Here is a 13,412-nt window from a genome sequence, read left to right as displayed (position 1 = left end):
GTGTGTGTGTGTGTGTGTGTGTGTGTGTGTGGATGTTCTAATAAATAATGAGTGTGTTTTATCTATGTTTCAGGTGATGTGAGGGCCATCAGCAAAGAGGAAGGTGTGTGTGTTTTCGGAGAGACAGAAACATTCCCAAACACACAGCTTCTACGCTTTCCCTCGCTTCACTTTTCCGAAGTACAGACGGAGAGCTAGACCCCCTAGCAAGAGACCCCCCGTAAAACCCAAAGACACACAGGACCGCAGAACTTTACTACTATTACCACGTCGTCGTCTTGTACTATGCAAAATGTACCTTTTATTAACTGTAGATTGTACCTGGAGTCGGTTAAACATTTGTCAGTAATTTGTATGAATATGCCAATGATTCGGGGGCTTTGTATAACAACATGCTTTTTGTGGGATTTGTTTTGTTTTTGTTCTGCTTTCACTGGGAATCAAACTGTTACATTGTTGTTATTCCACTGCTCCTCTCTGCTTCTACCCTACTACCGTCATCACGGGAGACATGGTCATTGTTTTTCTCTACGATTTGGGGAAGGTGGCCCATTTAAAGATTATCGCCTCAAATGATCGTTTTAGACAATAGGCTCTGTGTCTTTCCTCGAAGCATCACATTTGTTTTGAAAATGTTTTTCCTCCCTTTAAAGCGTTATTGATGCGATTCTGTCGGCGTTGTCATGCCTGCCGCAATTGCGACGTAAACGTAACCCCTTCTGTGCCTATACAGTTGTCATTCCAAGTGTGGCAGACTGATTTAGCATTGTAGTAATTAAGTTGGATTGTTGTATAAAGGAGAGAGGGGCGGAAACTATAAATTAATTGAAACTAAAGCTGTTCAGAAATAGTCGAGTTTGTAAGAGGCCCACAGTCCATCATTGTGTAGAATAGTTTTATAAATATATGTTTTAAAAAATCAGAAGAAAGCCATGATTGCCTTGCTACCTCAGACAAACACCTTTTCATTTGCGTGGTCTGTAACTTGTTTAATTTCCATTTTACTGTACTCACAACCAGAAAATAAACCGAAAAACATTCTAAGCTTGTTGCTTATAGATGTGTACTGTGGTGGGGAGATACCCAGCAGAGTAAAATAACAGACAAAACACAAAGACATCTATTAGTTTACCACCCATGGGTCTGTGGCCTTTCTGCACTGCCCCGCATCAGTATACTGTGTCTGGCTCTGTTGATTTCCCCCTGTCAGACCTCTAGCACTGGTCTCTCTCTCTCAAGAGTTATGCGTTGTGTTTTGTGCTATGCTATTCTGTAAAACGTGTTAGTTTTAACAACACTGCTATAACCTCCTCCAACTATGTCCTTGGACTGATGATGATGATGATGATGTAGTGTACCATGGCAGAACAGCGTCTTTCCTTTCCTGAGGTATGTAGTATAGATTGACCACACTACATGTTATATGGCTACATACTGTATGTTTTATTCTAAATAAATGTTTATAACAACTTTTATTTCTCTGGACTCTTGCTTCAAGGACTTATTAACAATGCCTGCTTCCCCAGAATAGTACATTGGTCTACACTACAAGCCAGCAACTGTGTGTCAGTCTTGTAATACAAAACAGCACACAGCGAAACAAGTGTGAAAAATGGCTATATACTTTATAGTCTTGTTTGCGTTACAAATGTCCACCAAATGTTAAACAGTTAGGAAATCAGGTGACGTGAATACTGAATAGTGTCGTTAGCATTGTTGTCAGTTTGTCACAGACAGCAACCCAGTAGATATTACCTTCTAATGTAAAGCATTCTATCACAATTCATGAATTATTAAGCAAATGCATATGTAAACAACTTTACTGCCCCTATTTGCAAACGTCTCATCAGGAGAAAATCGCCCAGCATTCAACGGCGTCCCATGGTGGACATCCATAACGGCTATGAAGGAAATGGTCCTCGTTATGAGCAGAAGTCTACCACGTTGCATGGCGCCCAGCGCAGGCTTCATCATTATTGTAATTTCTCAAAGGAATTGATTGCGCAGCGTGAGGTTCTGCCATTATAATATGTTACAAGAGGAATGCGCTGAGCGGGAAGTGAGAGAACAAATGAATGATGAGAAGTAATTAGCCAACAAATCCAGCTTCCTTCCTCCCAGCCCATGCAGTCGACTGTTACGCTATACGGCGCTACAAACTTCTTTCACCAGAGGAGTATTACTCACATGCAGAAGCATTCATCACTTATTCCCCACAGCCTTTATTTAAAGAGTATGTGATGTCCTATTAATGTTGTTGGAGGTGAGATTCATCGTGGTCATATTAGTGTTTGTCATGTTCACAGCCGACAACACCATAAATTTGATTTCACTTGTGAATTCATAAAGTGGCACTGAAACTGTTTGTGTATGCTCGTTGCTTTTTGCACCAATATTTGTATTATTTTTAATAGTGAGATTAGGTTAACAATTAATCCTGTTATACTTCCTTCTTTCCTTCCTTTCTTCTTTCCTACCTTCCCTCCTTCCTTTCTGTCAGGAAGCAGCATGATGGAACCCTAACCTCTCGCTAAATTCCCCTCACCAATCTCTTCGAGCACAGTGATCCACCATAGGAAAGGAGTACTCAGACTTTAACAGTACTCAGGCAGACCCCTTGATAATTTCCTTAAAGGGATACTTCTGGATTTTGGCAATGGGTATCTGCTAGCATGCTAATAGATACCCATAGACTTCCAGTCGTTGCGCTAAGGCTAGTTAGCAGTGGTTCGCAAAACTACTTCTAACTTCCTTCATACTGGACACATAGACATAAAAATAGTATCCACAAGTTCATCTGACTCTAGGGAAGTAGATAAAGGGAATTGTTGCCAAAATCCCAAAGTATCCCTTTAATCTTTTTGTAAAGCGGCCAACACGTAGCTCAGTCACTAATTAGTTTAAGTAGTGCAGCTAGACTTCTGCATATTGGATGAGTCTGTGCTTCATTCCATCTCCAGTGACACTCTACTGGCCAGCCTTCTTCCAATAGTTCAATAATGCAACAGCAGCCTACATGCAGTAAGTGGAGCAAAGGGTGAGTCTGTTTATTCCTTAGACACTTTTTAAATCGAGATATTTCTTCCTCGGATGTACCAGGGGCGTGTCAATTAGTCAAACACACCCAGTTTGTACCCCAGTGATGTTCTCACTTGTAAAGATACATTCATTAATAAGTAATGAACTTGTCTACCCAGTGGAGGCGCTTCACTGGACTATACAGAAGCAACACAGGCATAGTTACATTGAAAAATATGTGGTTCAGTTGGTAGAGCATGGTGCTTGCAACACCAGGGTTGTGGGTTCGATTCCCACGGGAGACCAGAACGAAAATGTATGCACTCACTTCTGTAAGTCGCTCTGGGTAACAGAGCCTGCTAAATGACTAAAATGTCAATGTAAATATACAGTGAGGGAAAAAAGTATTTGATCCCCTGCTGATTTTGTACGTTTGACCACTGACAAAGACATGATCAGCCTATCATTTTAATGGTAGGTTTATTTGAACAGTGAGAGACAGAATAACAACAACAAAATCCAGAAAAACGCATGTAAAAAATGTTATAAATTGATTTGCATTTTAATGAGGGAAATAAGTATTTGACCCCTCTTCAAAACATGACTTAGTACTTGGTGGCAAAACCCTTGTTGGCAATCACAGAGGTCAGACGTTTCTTGTAGTTGGCCACCAGGTTAGCACACATCTCAGGAGGGATTTTGGTCCACTCCTGTTTGCAGATCTTCTCCAAGTCATTAAGGTTTCAAGTATGACGTTTGGCAACTCGAACCTTCAGCTCCCTCCACAGATTTTCTATGGGATTAAGGTCTGGAGACTGGCTAGGCCACTCCAGGACCTTAATGTGCTTCTTCTTGAGCCACTCCTTTGTTGCCTTGGCCGTGTGTTTTGGGTCATTGTCATGCTGGAATACCCATCCACAACCCATTTTCAATGCCCTGGCTGAGGGAAGGAGGTTCTCACCCAAGATTTAACGGTACATGGCCCCGTCCATCGTCCCTTTGATGCGGTGAAGTTGTCCTGTCCCCTTAGCAGAAAAACACCCCCAAAGCATAATGTTTCCACCTCCATGTTTGACGGTGGGGATGGTGTTTTTGGGGTCATAGGCAGCATTCCTCCTCCTCCAAACACGGCGAGTTGAGTTGATGCCAAAGAGCTCGATTTTGGTCTCATTTGACCACAACACTTTCACCCAGTTCTCCTCTGAATCATTCAGATGTTCATTGGCAAACTTCAGACGGCGCTGTATATGTGCTTTCTTGAGCAGGGGGACCTTGCGGGCGCTGCAGGATTTCAGTCCTTCACGGCGTAGTGTGTTACCAATTGTTTTCTTGGTGACTATGGTCCCAGCTGCCTTGAGATCATTGACAAGATCCTCCCGTGTAGTTCTGGGCTGATTCCTCACCATTCTCATGATCATTGCAACTCCACGAGGTGAGATCTTGCATGGAGCCCCAGGCCGAGGGAGATTGACAGTTCTTTTGTGTTTCTTCCATTTGCGAATAATCGCACCAACTGTTGTCATCTTCTCACCAAGCTGCTTGGCGATGGTCTTGTAGCCCATTCAAGCCTTGTGTAGGTCTACAATCTTTTCCCTGACATCCTTGGAGAGCTCTTCGGTCTTGGCCATGATGGAGAGTTTGGAATCTGATTGATTGATTGATATGACCCCTTCTCAATCAGAAAGATTTCTGGCTCCCAGGTGTCTTTTAGACAGGTAACAAACTGAGATTAGGAGCACTCCCTTTAAGAGTGTGCTCCTAATCTCAGCTCGTTACCTGTAAAAAAGACACCTGGGAGCCAGAAATCTTTCAGATTGAGAAGGGGTCATATACTTATTTCCCTCATTAAAATGCAAATCAATTTATAACATTTTTGACATGCGTTTTTCTGGATTTTTGTTGTTGTTATTCTGTCTCTCACTGTTCAAATAAACCTACCATTGCAAATAGTCTGGGTAGCCATTTGATTAGATGTTCAGGAGTCTTATGGCTTGGGGGTAGAAGCTGTTTAGAAGCCTCTTGGACCTAAACTTGGCGCTCTGGTACCGCTTGCCATGCAGTAGCAGAGAGAAAATTCTATGACTAGGGTGGCTGGAGTCTTTGACAATTTTAGGGCCTTCCTCTGACACCGCCTGGTATAGAGGTCCTGGATAGCAGGAAGCTTGGCCCCAGTGATGTACTGGGCAGTACGCACTACCCTCTGTAGTGCCTTGTGGTCGGAGGCCGAGCAGTTGCCATACCAGGCAGTGATGCAACCAGTCAGGATGCTCTCGATGGTGCAGCTGTATAACCTTTTGAGGATCTGAGGACCCATGCAAAATCTTTTCAGTCTCCTGAGGAGGAATTGGTTTTGTCATGCCCTCTTCATGACTGTCTTGGTGTGCTTGGACCATGTTAGTTTGTTGTGATGTGGACACCAAGGAACTTGAAGCTCTCAACCTGCTCCACTACAGCCCCGTCGATGAGAATGGGGGCGTGCTCGGTCCTCTTCTTTTTCCTGTAGTCCACAATCATCTCCTTTGTCTTGATCACGTTGAGGGAGAGGTTATTGTCCTGGCACCACACGGCCAGGTCTCTGACCTCCTCCCTATAGGCTGTCTCAGGCCTACCACTGTTGTGTCATCGGCAAACTTAATGATGGTGTTGGAGTCGTGCCTGGCCATGCAGTCATTAGTGAACAGGGAGTACAGGAGGGGACTGAGCACACACCCCTGAGGGCCCCCCGTGTTGAGGATCAGCGTGGCAGATGAGTGGTTACCTACCCTTACCACCTGGGGACGGCCCGTCAGGAAGTCCAGGATCCAGTTGCAGAGGGAGATGTTTAGTCCCAGGGTCCTTAGCTTAGTGATGAGCTTTGAGGGCACTATGGTGTTGAACGCTGAGCTGTAGTCAATGAATAGCATTCTCACATAGGTGTTCCTTTCGTCCAGGTGTGAAAGGGCAGTGTGGAGCGCAATAAAGATTGCATCATCTGTGGATCTGTTGGGGTGGTATGCAAATTGGAGTGGGTCTAGGGTTTCTGGGATAATGGTGTTGATGTGAGCCATACCAGCCTTTCAAAGCACTTCATGGCTACAGACGTCAGTGTTACGGGTTTGTAGTCATGTAGGCAGGTTACCTTAGTGTTCTTGAGCACAGGGACTATGGTGGTCTGCTTGAAACATGTTGGTATTACAGACTCAGACAGGGAGAGGTTGAAAATGTCAGTGAAGACACTTGCCAGTTGGTCAGCGCATGCTCGGAGTACACGTCCTGGTAATCCATCTGAATGTTGACCTGTTTAAAGGTCTTACTCACATCGTCTGGAATAGCTAATGCGCTCATGCATGTTTCAGTGTTGCTTGCCTCGAAGCGAGCATAGAAGTAATTTAGCTCGTCTGGTAGGCTTGTGTCACTGGGCAGCTCGCGGCTGTGCTTCCCATTGTAGTCTGTAATAGTTTGCAAGCCCTGCCACATCCGACAAGCATCGGAGCCGGTGTAGTACGACTCGATCTTAGTCCGGTATTGACGTTTTGCCTGTTTGATGGTTCGTCGGAGGGCATAGCGGGATTTCTTATAAGCTTCCGGGTTAGAGTCCCGTTCCTTGAAAGCGGCAGCTCTACCCTTTAGCTCAGTGCGGATGTTGCCTCTAATCCATGGCTTCTGGTTGGGGTATCTACGTACTGTCACTGTGGGGACGACGTTATCGATGAAGCCAGTGACTGATGTGGTGTACTCCTCAATGCCATCGGAAGAATCCCGGAACATATTCCAGTCTGTGCTAGCAAAACAGTCCTGTAGCTTAGCATCTACTTCATCTGACCACTTTTTTATTGACTGAGTCACTGGTGCTTCCTGCTTTAGATTTGTCTTGTAAACAGGAATCAGGAGGCTTGAATTATGGTCAGATTTGTCAAATGGAGGGCGAGGGAGAGCTTTGTACGCGTCTCTGTGTGTGGAGTAAAGGTGGTCTAAAGTTTTTTTCCCTCTGTTACACATTTAACATGCTGGTAGAAATGAGGTAAAACGGATTTAAGTTAAAGTCCCCAGCCACTACATGAGCGTTTTCCTGTTTGCTTATGGCCGTATACAGTTAATTGAGTGCGGTCTTAGTGCCACCATTGGTTTGTAGTGGTAAATAGACAGCTACGAAGAATATAAATAAAAACTCTCTTGGTAGATTGTGTGGTCTACAGCTTATCATGAGATACTCTACCTCAGGCGAGCAAAACCTTGAGACTTCCTTAGATATCGTGCACCAGCTGTTGTTTACAAATATACATAGACCGCCACCCCTTGTCTTACCAGAGGCTGCTGTTCTATCCTGCCGATACAGTGTATAACCCGCCAGCTGTATGTTATTCATGTCTTCGTTCAGCCACGACTCGGTGAAACATAAGATATTACAGTTTTTAATGTCCCGTTGGTAGGATATTCGTGCTTGTAGTTCATCCACTTTATTATGAAGCGATCATGCTTTGACCTTTCTGCCAAAGGCTAAACTAGCTATGACTAGCTAGCTGACGTCCAAGGATGAATACCTCATGCTCACATTCTACAACAGTGTAGCATTGCAGTAAACCTGGACCAGTCATAATCCGCAAACCGGTAGTTCCAGTGGATTGTAGTGCTGCTTGTACTTTAATCTGTCATGGTGTAGCATAAAATCAATTTGGCAGTTAGATCAAACATCAGCCTACATAATCTCAGTCGCTCAATAAGAAGCTCTACTGGGCATCCAAACAATAAAAGTCCAATTTAATTCCTTATTCTCTTCCCTCGTGTATCACAATCTGTTTGTACTAATTGTATTTTTTACTGAGTAAAACAACAGCAAAACAACAATCCTCCCGGCTTTTACCTCAACTCCCTCAGCTGTCCTCCCACGGGCTTGCTGTGAAGTGGCCGGTCGTCATGGTGGATCCAGCACAGTGGACAGGACGGGGGAGATGGGATGGGAGGGAGGAGCTGGGCAGCTTTTTGGACCCTGTTTGGTGCGGCTGGCACGCTGGCCCCCCTCTCTGCCCGTCTCCTTTGAGCAGATGCCTGGCAACGGTGTGTGTGTGTGTGTGTGATGGCAGTGGTGGTGGACGGGCAAGGATATGCCTCCTGGCACGGAGGAGGGACAGGGAACAGATGCAGAGAGAGACGGGGAGAGAGACTGGCCAGGCCACGACAACGCTGGTGTGGGCCAGAAACCTGCAGGATGGAGAAGAGAGGCAGGGAGCGAGGGGGAAGGGAAGGAGGGTTACATAAGGAAAGAGGAAGTAACAGAGGGATGGAGAGAGACAGTGTTGGGGTGACAGAGAGAGACGGGACACTATACAGTGAGACTAAAAAAACTGTAAGAGTGGGAGGGGGAGAGATGTGGAGATGGGGAAACTTTAAAGTCCCTTAGTCACCCTAAGTGAGTACATATCTTAATGTGAAGTTCCATATGAACACTTACTCTGCAAAGGGATGGTAATTTTGATTATCTGCATCCTTGCCTTTCCCTGTGACGTGTCATACTTTACTGTATGATAAAGTGCTGTTAATGGATCTTGGGTCAACACTTCCCTGAGGATGAGGCTGCCTGGCTGCCTGGCTGGCTGCTACACAGAGTTTGTTCTATAGAGTCAGCATGTTTAGCTAAAGGCCTTAAGTAAAGGGAATGAGGCTGAGATATGGAAGGGGGAGGAGAGGAGAGGGCACTATACCACCCTTTCTTCAGCTATATCACGGCTGCCTAATGCACTTCATTAACACTCACTAATATGACAGAGTGCAGGCTGAGAGTGCCAGGCTGCTTTAACATAAATTGCACTCATCTGCTCATCTCTCTTCTATCATTCACTCCTTTTCCTATTCATTTCTAGTACATCTTTCTCCTTTCTCTCTTAATTAATGTTCTCTCTCTCTCCACACCTCATATGCTTTTTCTTCTTAATGTGTTTTTCCTCAGTGCTCTATCCGTTTTCCCATTCTATTTCACCTCCTCTCCGCTCTCTCTCCTCTCTCTACTGTGCCCTCAGATTCACATGCTTAGTGAGCAATTAGCACTAGCAATCATCCACACATGTATTATCCATCTTTTACAACATGGTTGCATTGCCCCTTTGTGTGTGTGTCAATCCCTCTTTCTCCTCACACCTTCCCTGCAGCCATGACGGATCGATAGAGCTTTCTAACACTGTTTAGTTCTGGTTCTACTCCTCTTCTCTTCTGTCACGGCTCTTTCCCTACTGTCCAGCACAGGCCTGGACCTAATGGGGGGAGACAAATAGAATTCAGTGTGTCTGGGGTGGAGGTATTTGGGAGAGGTGGTGGGATCAGTCAATATCCCCGTAGTGCCATTACAGTATGGGTAATTAGCTACGGTCTGATCATTGGCATTCACGGTGCTAAGAGCACTGCCGCCGCCACATCGCGAGCATGCGCAAATCACACCAATAAACAACAGGCTTTTATTTACTTTCTGTTTATTCCACTTTTTACCCCTGATTCTGCTGTCTTTCCTGCTTACACAGGGTGAACTGGGCCTGGAGATCCAAACTTAAAGATAGACTGTCATGTCTTGTTCTATTTTTACAATAGAAAATTATTCAGGCAAGTACTTCATAATTATGGTTATGGTTCAGTGAACAATAACATTATTGATAGTTTACATATGATTGATGGCAACACTTTGTATTAAGTTCTGAGAATAATCATTGCAGCATTGAAAGTGGCTGTCTTGTGTTTAGTCCCTGTTCTCATTTTGACAAAAACTAAGCAAATCTAAAGTGAGAGAATACAAAACTGCTTCATTCCATAACAAGTTCATTTGCATAATACATACTATTATTGTTAGGAGAAGGCCTGCTGCTGTCTTCTAAGGCAGATGTATTTAACCACACACCAATTTATCTCTTGTTGGCCCTGTGGGTTTTTTAATTGAAAGACTCTCTCTCTCTCTCTCTCTCTCGCTCGCTCTGTGGAGTTATCACATCACATTGTCAGAGGGTGTCAGTGTCTCTCTCTCCCCTCTCTTTCTCTTTCACGTTGAATCAACGTGGAAAATTGATTGGATTTGCAAAAAGTCATCAACGTTAGGGCATTTCGTATTTATTTCACCCAACTTTGAACCTAAATCCAATGACATGGTGAAATTTTAGTTGACAACTCAACCACATTTAAATCAAATCTAGACGTTGAACTGACGTCTGTGCCCAGTGGGCTGTGACACCGACAGGCTATTTGAGCTTTTTGTTGGATGAATATGGTTCTAAACTTTGAGAAATTGAAATTGGTACTGTGACTTGTTGCAAAGGCTTATAGAAAGGTTTGCCTTGTGTGTAACAGGGATCGCAATGGCTGAGAGTGGAATAGAATGGGAGAGAGGTAAGCAAGCAGGGGAAATGGCTGAGAGTGGAATAGAATGGAAGAGAGGTAAGCAAGCAGGGAAAATGGGTGTGAGAGGAAGAAATTATGGATGAGAAGAAAGAAAGTCAGGAAAGTGTGGAGGGAATGGTAAGAGCAAAAGGAAAGGGAGGGTGGAGCAGAGAAAATGAAATAATCAAGCTTTGAAGAAGAGAGAGAGAGAAAGAGAGAGAGAGAAGTGGCACCCCAATGACTGCCTAAAAGCCTATCTGATTCAGTCCTTTTGTGTTAGGACTGAATAGTGCAATCATACCATTTCTTTGAAAAACGGACTTAACACTAGAAAAGCTGGGCCTCAAGGGACCTCCCTTTGAGCCAATGAGCAGTCATTTTGACTTAAACATTTTAACAGTCTAATAAATACATTTCATAAATGCTATTGGGAAAATAATCCTTTGGTTGTGTTTAGGATGGTCTTGGGTAACATCAGAACACGAAAAATATTATTTTAAAGAACACAATAGCATTTTCATTAGTTTTTGTTACTGTAGGCTATCTGTTGCCGTGTGCTCACGTGTGGAGCTCATGGAACAGTGGTTATTCTTGGAGAAATCTGCTCTTTCTGATACTATATAGAAATCTAAATGTCTTACCTGCCTGTGACTATAGGAGGATTTGAAAAAGTAACTTTTTGGCACTCCAGGGGTCTTCTTAAAACTGCTTATAACACCCATTCTTTTGCGATATTGAAATTCTTATAACATTCTTCAGTTGAATAGACTTATTAAGGAAAAGTTAAGGATGGAGGGGGGCATGACTTTTATATATATATATTTTTTGTTGTTGTTGTTGTACTTAACCCGGAAGCCAGCCGCACCAATGTGTCGAAGGAAACACTGTCCAGCTGGCGACCGAAGTCAGCTTGCAGGCGCCCAGCCGCCAAGGAGTCGCTAGAGCGCGATGGGACAAGGAAACCCGGCTGGCCAAACCCTCCCCTAACCCGGACGATGCTGGGCCAATTGTGTGCTGCCTCATGGGTCTCCCGGTCACGGCCGGCTGTGAAACAGCCTGGGATCGAACCCAGGTCTGTAGTGACACCTCAAGCACTGCGATGCAGTGCTTTAGACCGCTGCGCCATTCGGGAGGCAGGGGGCATGAATTAAAAAATGGCAGAGATACTTGATTTTAAACTCATATTGAGTCAAAATTATTCACTCGGGTCTTCTAGTGTTAAGAGAAACCTTCCTCTTGCATTTGAAAAATAGTCTGGAACAAGCCTTTCATTTGTCCCATAGAGTAAATAGCTCTGCATCATCATCATTGTTTCCCAGTCTGCTCATTTATTCCTCCAGACATTCTGCCTGCTCTGACTGTCACATATTAATTGATCCAACCGTCTACTGTAACTCTTGGCCCAATGGTACTGCTGCTGTTCTCTCTCTCTCTCTCTCTTTCTCTTTCTCTCTCTCTCTCTCTCTCTCTCTCTCTCTCTCTCTCTCTCTCTCTCTCTCTCTCTCTCTCTCTCCCATTATTTATCTTTGTAAAATATAATCTCCTTCTCTTTCCCCCTCTTTCACCATTACAGTCCATGTCTCCCTCCCCCTCCTTTCCTCCATGTCTCTATCCCAGTGTTTAGTAACAAGGCCGATGGCCTATATCATAGTATCACAGTGCTTAGTAACAAGGCTGATGGCCTATATCATATTATCACTGTGTATGGCTCTCATAAACAACTCTGTAATCTCTCTTCTAGTGCTGTTTCTTCTTACACTCTCCTAACACTCCCTGAGAGCAGCAATTCTCTTAATCTTCTGTTGATATCAATCTCCCATTCCTTTCATTCTCATTCAAAGAAGGAGGAGGAGAGGAGGGGGAGAGGAGGGGGAGAGGAGAGGGTATGGTGTGAACCTGAAATAAAAAGGACATCTTTAGGTTAGCTTTTAGTTTCCCAAATTTACTCTGTCTCTCCTGCTGTTCCATTATTCATAGTTACAGCAGTTGCCAGGAGCACTGCTGCCCCCCTTTCACCGCTCCCCACTCCACTCTAGTCAGCATGTGTTGAGAGGGCAAGTGAAACCTATCGAATTTGATAATTCATTCAGTTGAGCCCACTCCTTATTACTTCACTTCTCTAAGTAATCCCATTCCACCTGAATGGCTTTAATGAAAATATATGCAAACTGGCTGTAGTTAGCATCATCAGAGGTAAACCAGATTATTGATTCACATAAAAAATTGATATGACACTTCTCTGTCCCTAAATCCTCAGTGTGAACACAGTGTGTTGAGGGGATGGTTGGATTTCTGCTGACTCGGGACATGCTAAAGTAGAGCAGCAACCAACTACATATAACAATACCCTCTTTACTGCCAGATACTTAATGAGTGCCGCATTGTGTGTGTGTGTGTGTGTGTGTGTGTGTGTGTGTGTGTGTGTGTGTGTGTGTGTGTGCGTGCGTGCGTGCACGTGTCTGCTGCCTACTTCTCCAGATATGATGACTCCAACCTTGGGATTAACCATTAAAAACATATCTGCTTGTGAGAATTGCGGCTCACACTCAGGGAATAAAGAGAGGGAATAGCTCTGGGCCTGGAATCAGACAGAATATTCCACAAGTCCTGTTTGATACTGCGCTCCCACTGTGACAGAGCTGGGAAACCATTCAACATACAACATTGTAGGATTGTAGGTCACATATTTTTTAGAACCGTGAGTTCTCTCTGGCCACATGACCTAACCAAAAAAAACATATTAGAAACTCGTTATAATCAAGCCATGCCATAGCTTAAAGGGGCAATCTACAGTTGAATGAATAACAAAAAAATCCCCGCCCCTGTTTTGGTAAAAAGCTGAGGGATAGGGCTGGAGAAATGTAACCACTCTCAAATTCATAAACAGAGCTATGAATGCAAGGACTGACCATCTATGATATCACATTTATAGTTTTAGCCATGTTTTGAGAATATATGGTGTTTGTTTACATTTACTTTGTTTACATACATTGGAGTAAAACAAGCTTATGTTTAGGTTCTTATGGGGTATGACAGTTTAACTAAGCTCATGAGGCATTTAT

General features: G+C 44.0%; 1 protein-coding gene across 5 annotated transcripts in view; it reads left to right on the top strand.

The window, feature by feature from the left end:
* The window catches only part of utrn (utrophin), a 263,392-nt gene extending 261,922 nt beyond the window's left edge, over positions 1-1,470 (top strand). For all 5 annotated transcript variants that reach the window (XM_045210194.1, XM_045210195.1, XM_045210196.1 and 2 more), the window contains one exon: positions 74-1,470. In XM_045210194.1, coding sequence (XP_045066129.1) covers positions 74-82 — 9 coding nt within the window. In that variant the 3' untranslated portion in view covers positions 83-1,470. The remainder of the gene's footprint in view (positions 1-73) is intronic.
* The last annotated feature ends 11,942 nt before the right edge of the window (positions 1,471-13,412 follow it).

This window comes from Coregonus clupeaformis, chromosome 33 (genome assembly GCF_020615455.1).
Source record: "Coregonus clupeaformis isolate EN_2021a chromosome 33, ASM2061545v1, whole genome shotgun sequence".
In the NCBI taxonomy this organism is placed as follows: domain Eukaryota; kingdom Metazoa; phylum Chordata; class Actinopteri; order Salmoniformes; family Salmonidae; genus Coregonus; species Coregonus clupeaformis.
The sequence above is the reverse complement of the archived record's forward strand: the minus strand, read 5'-3'. Positions and strand labels throughout refer to the sequence as shown.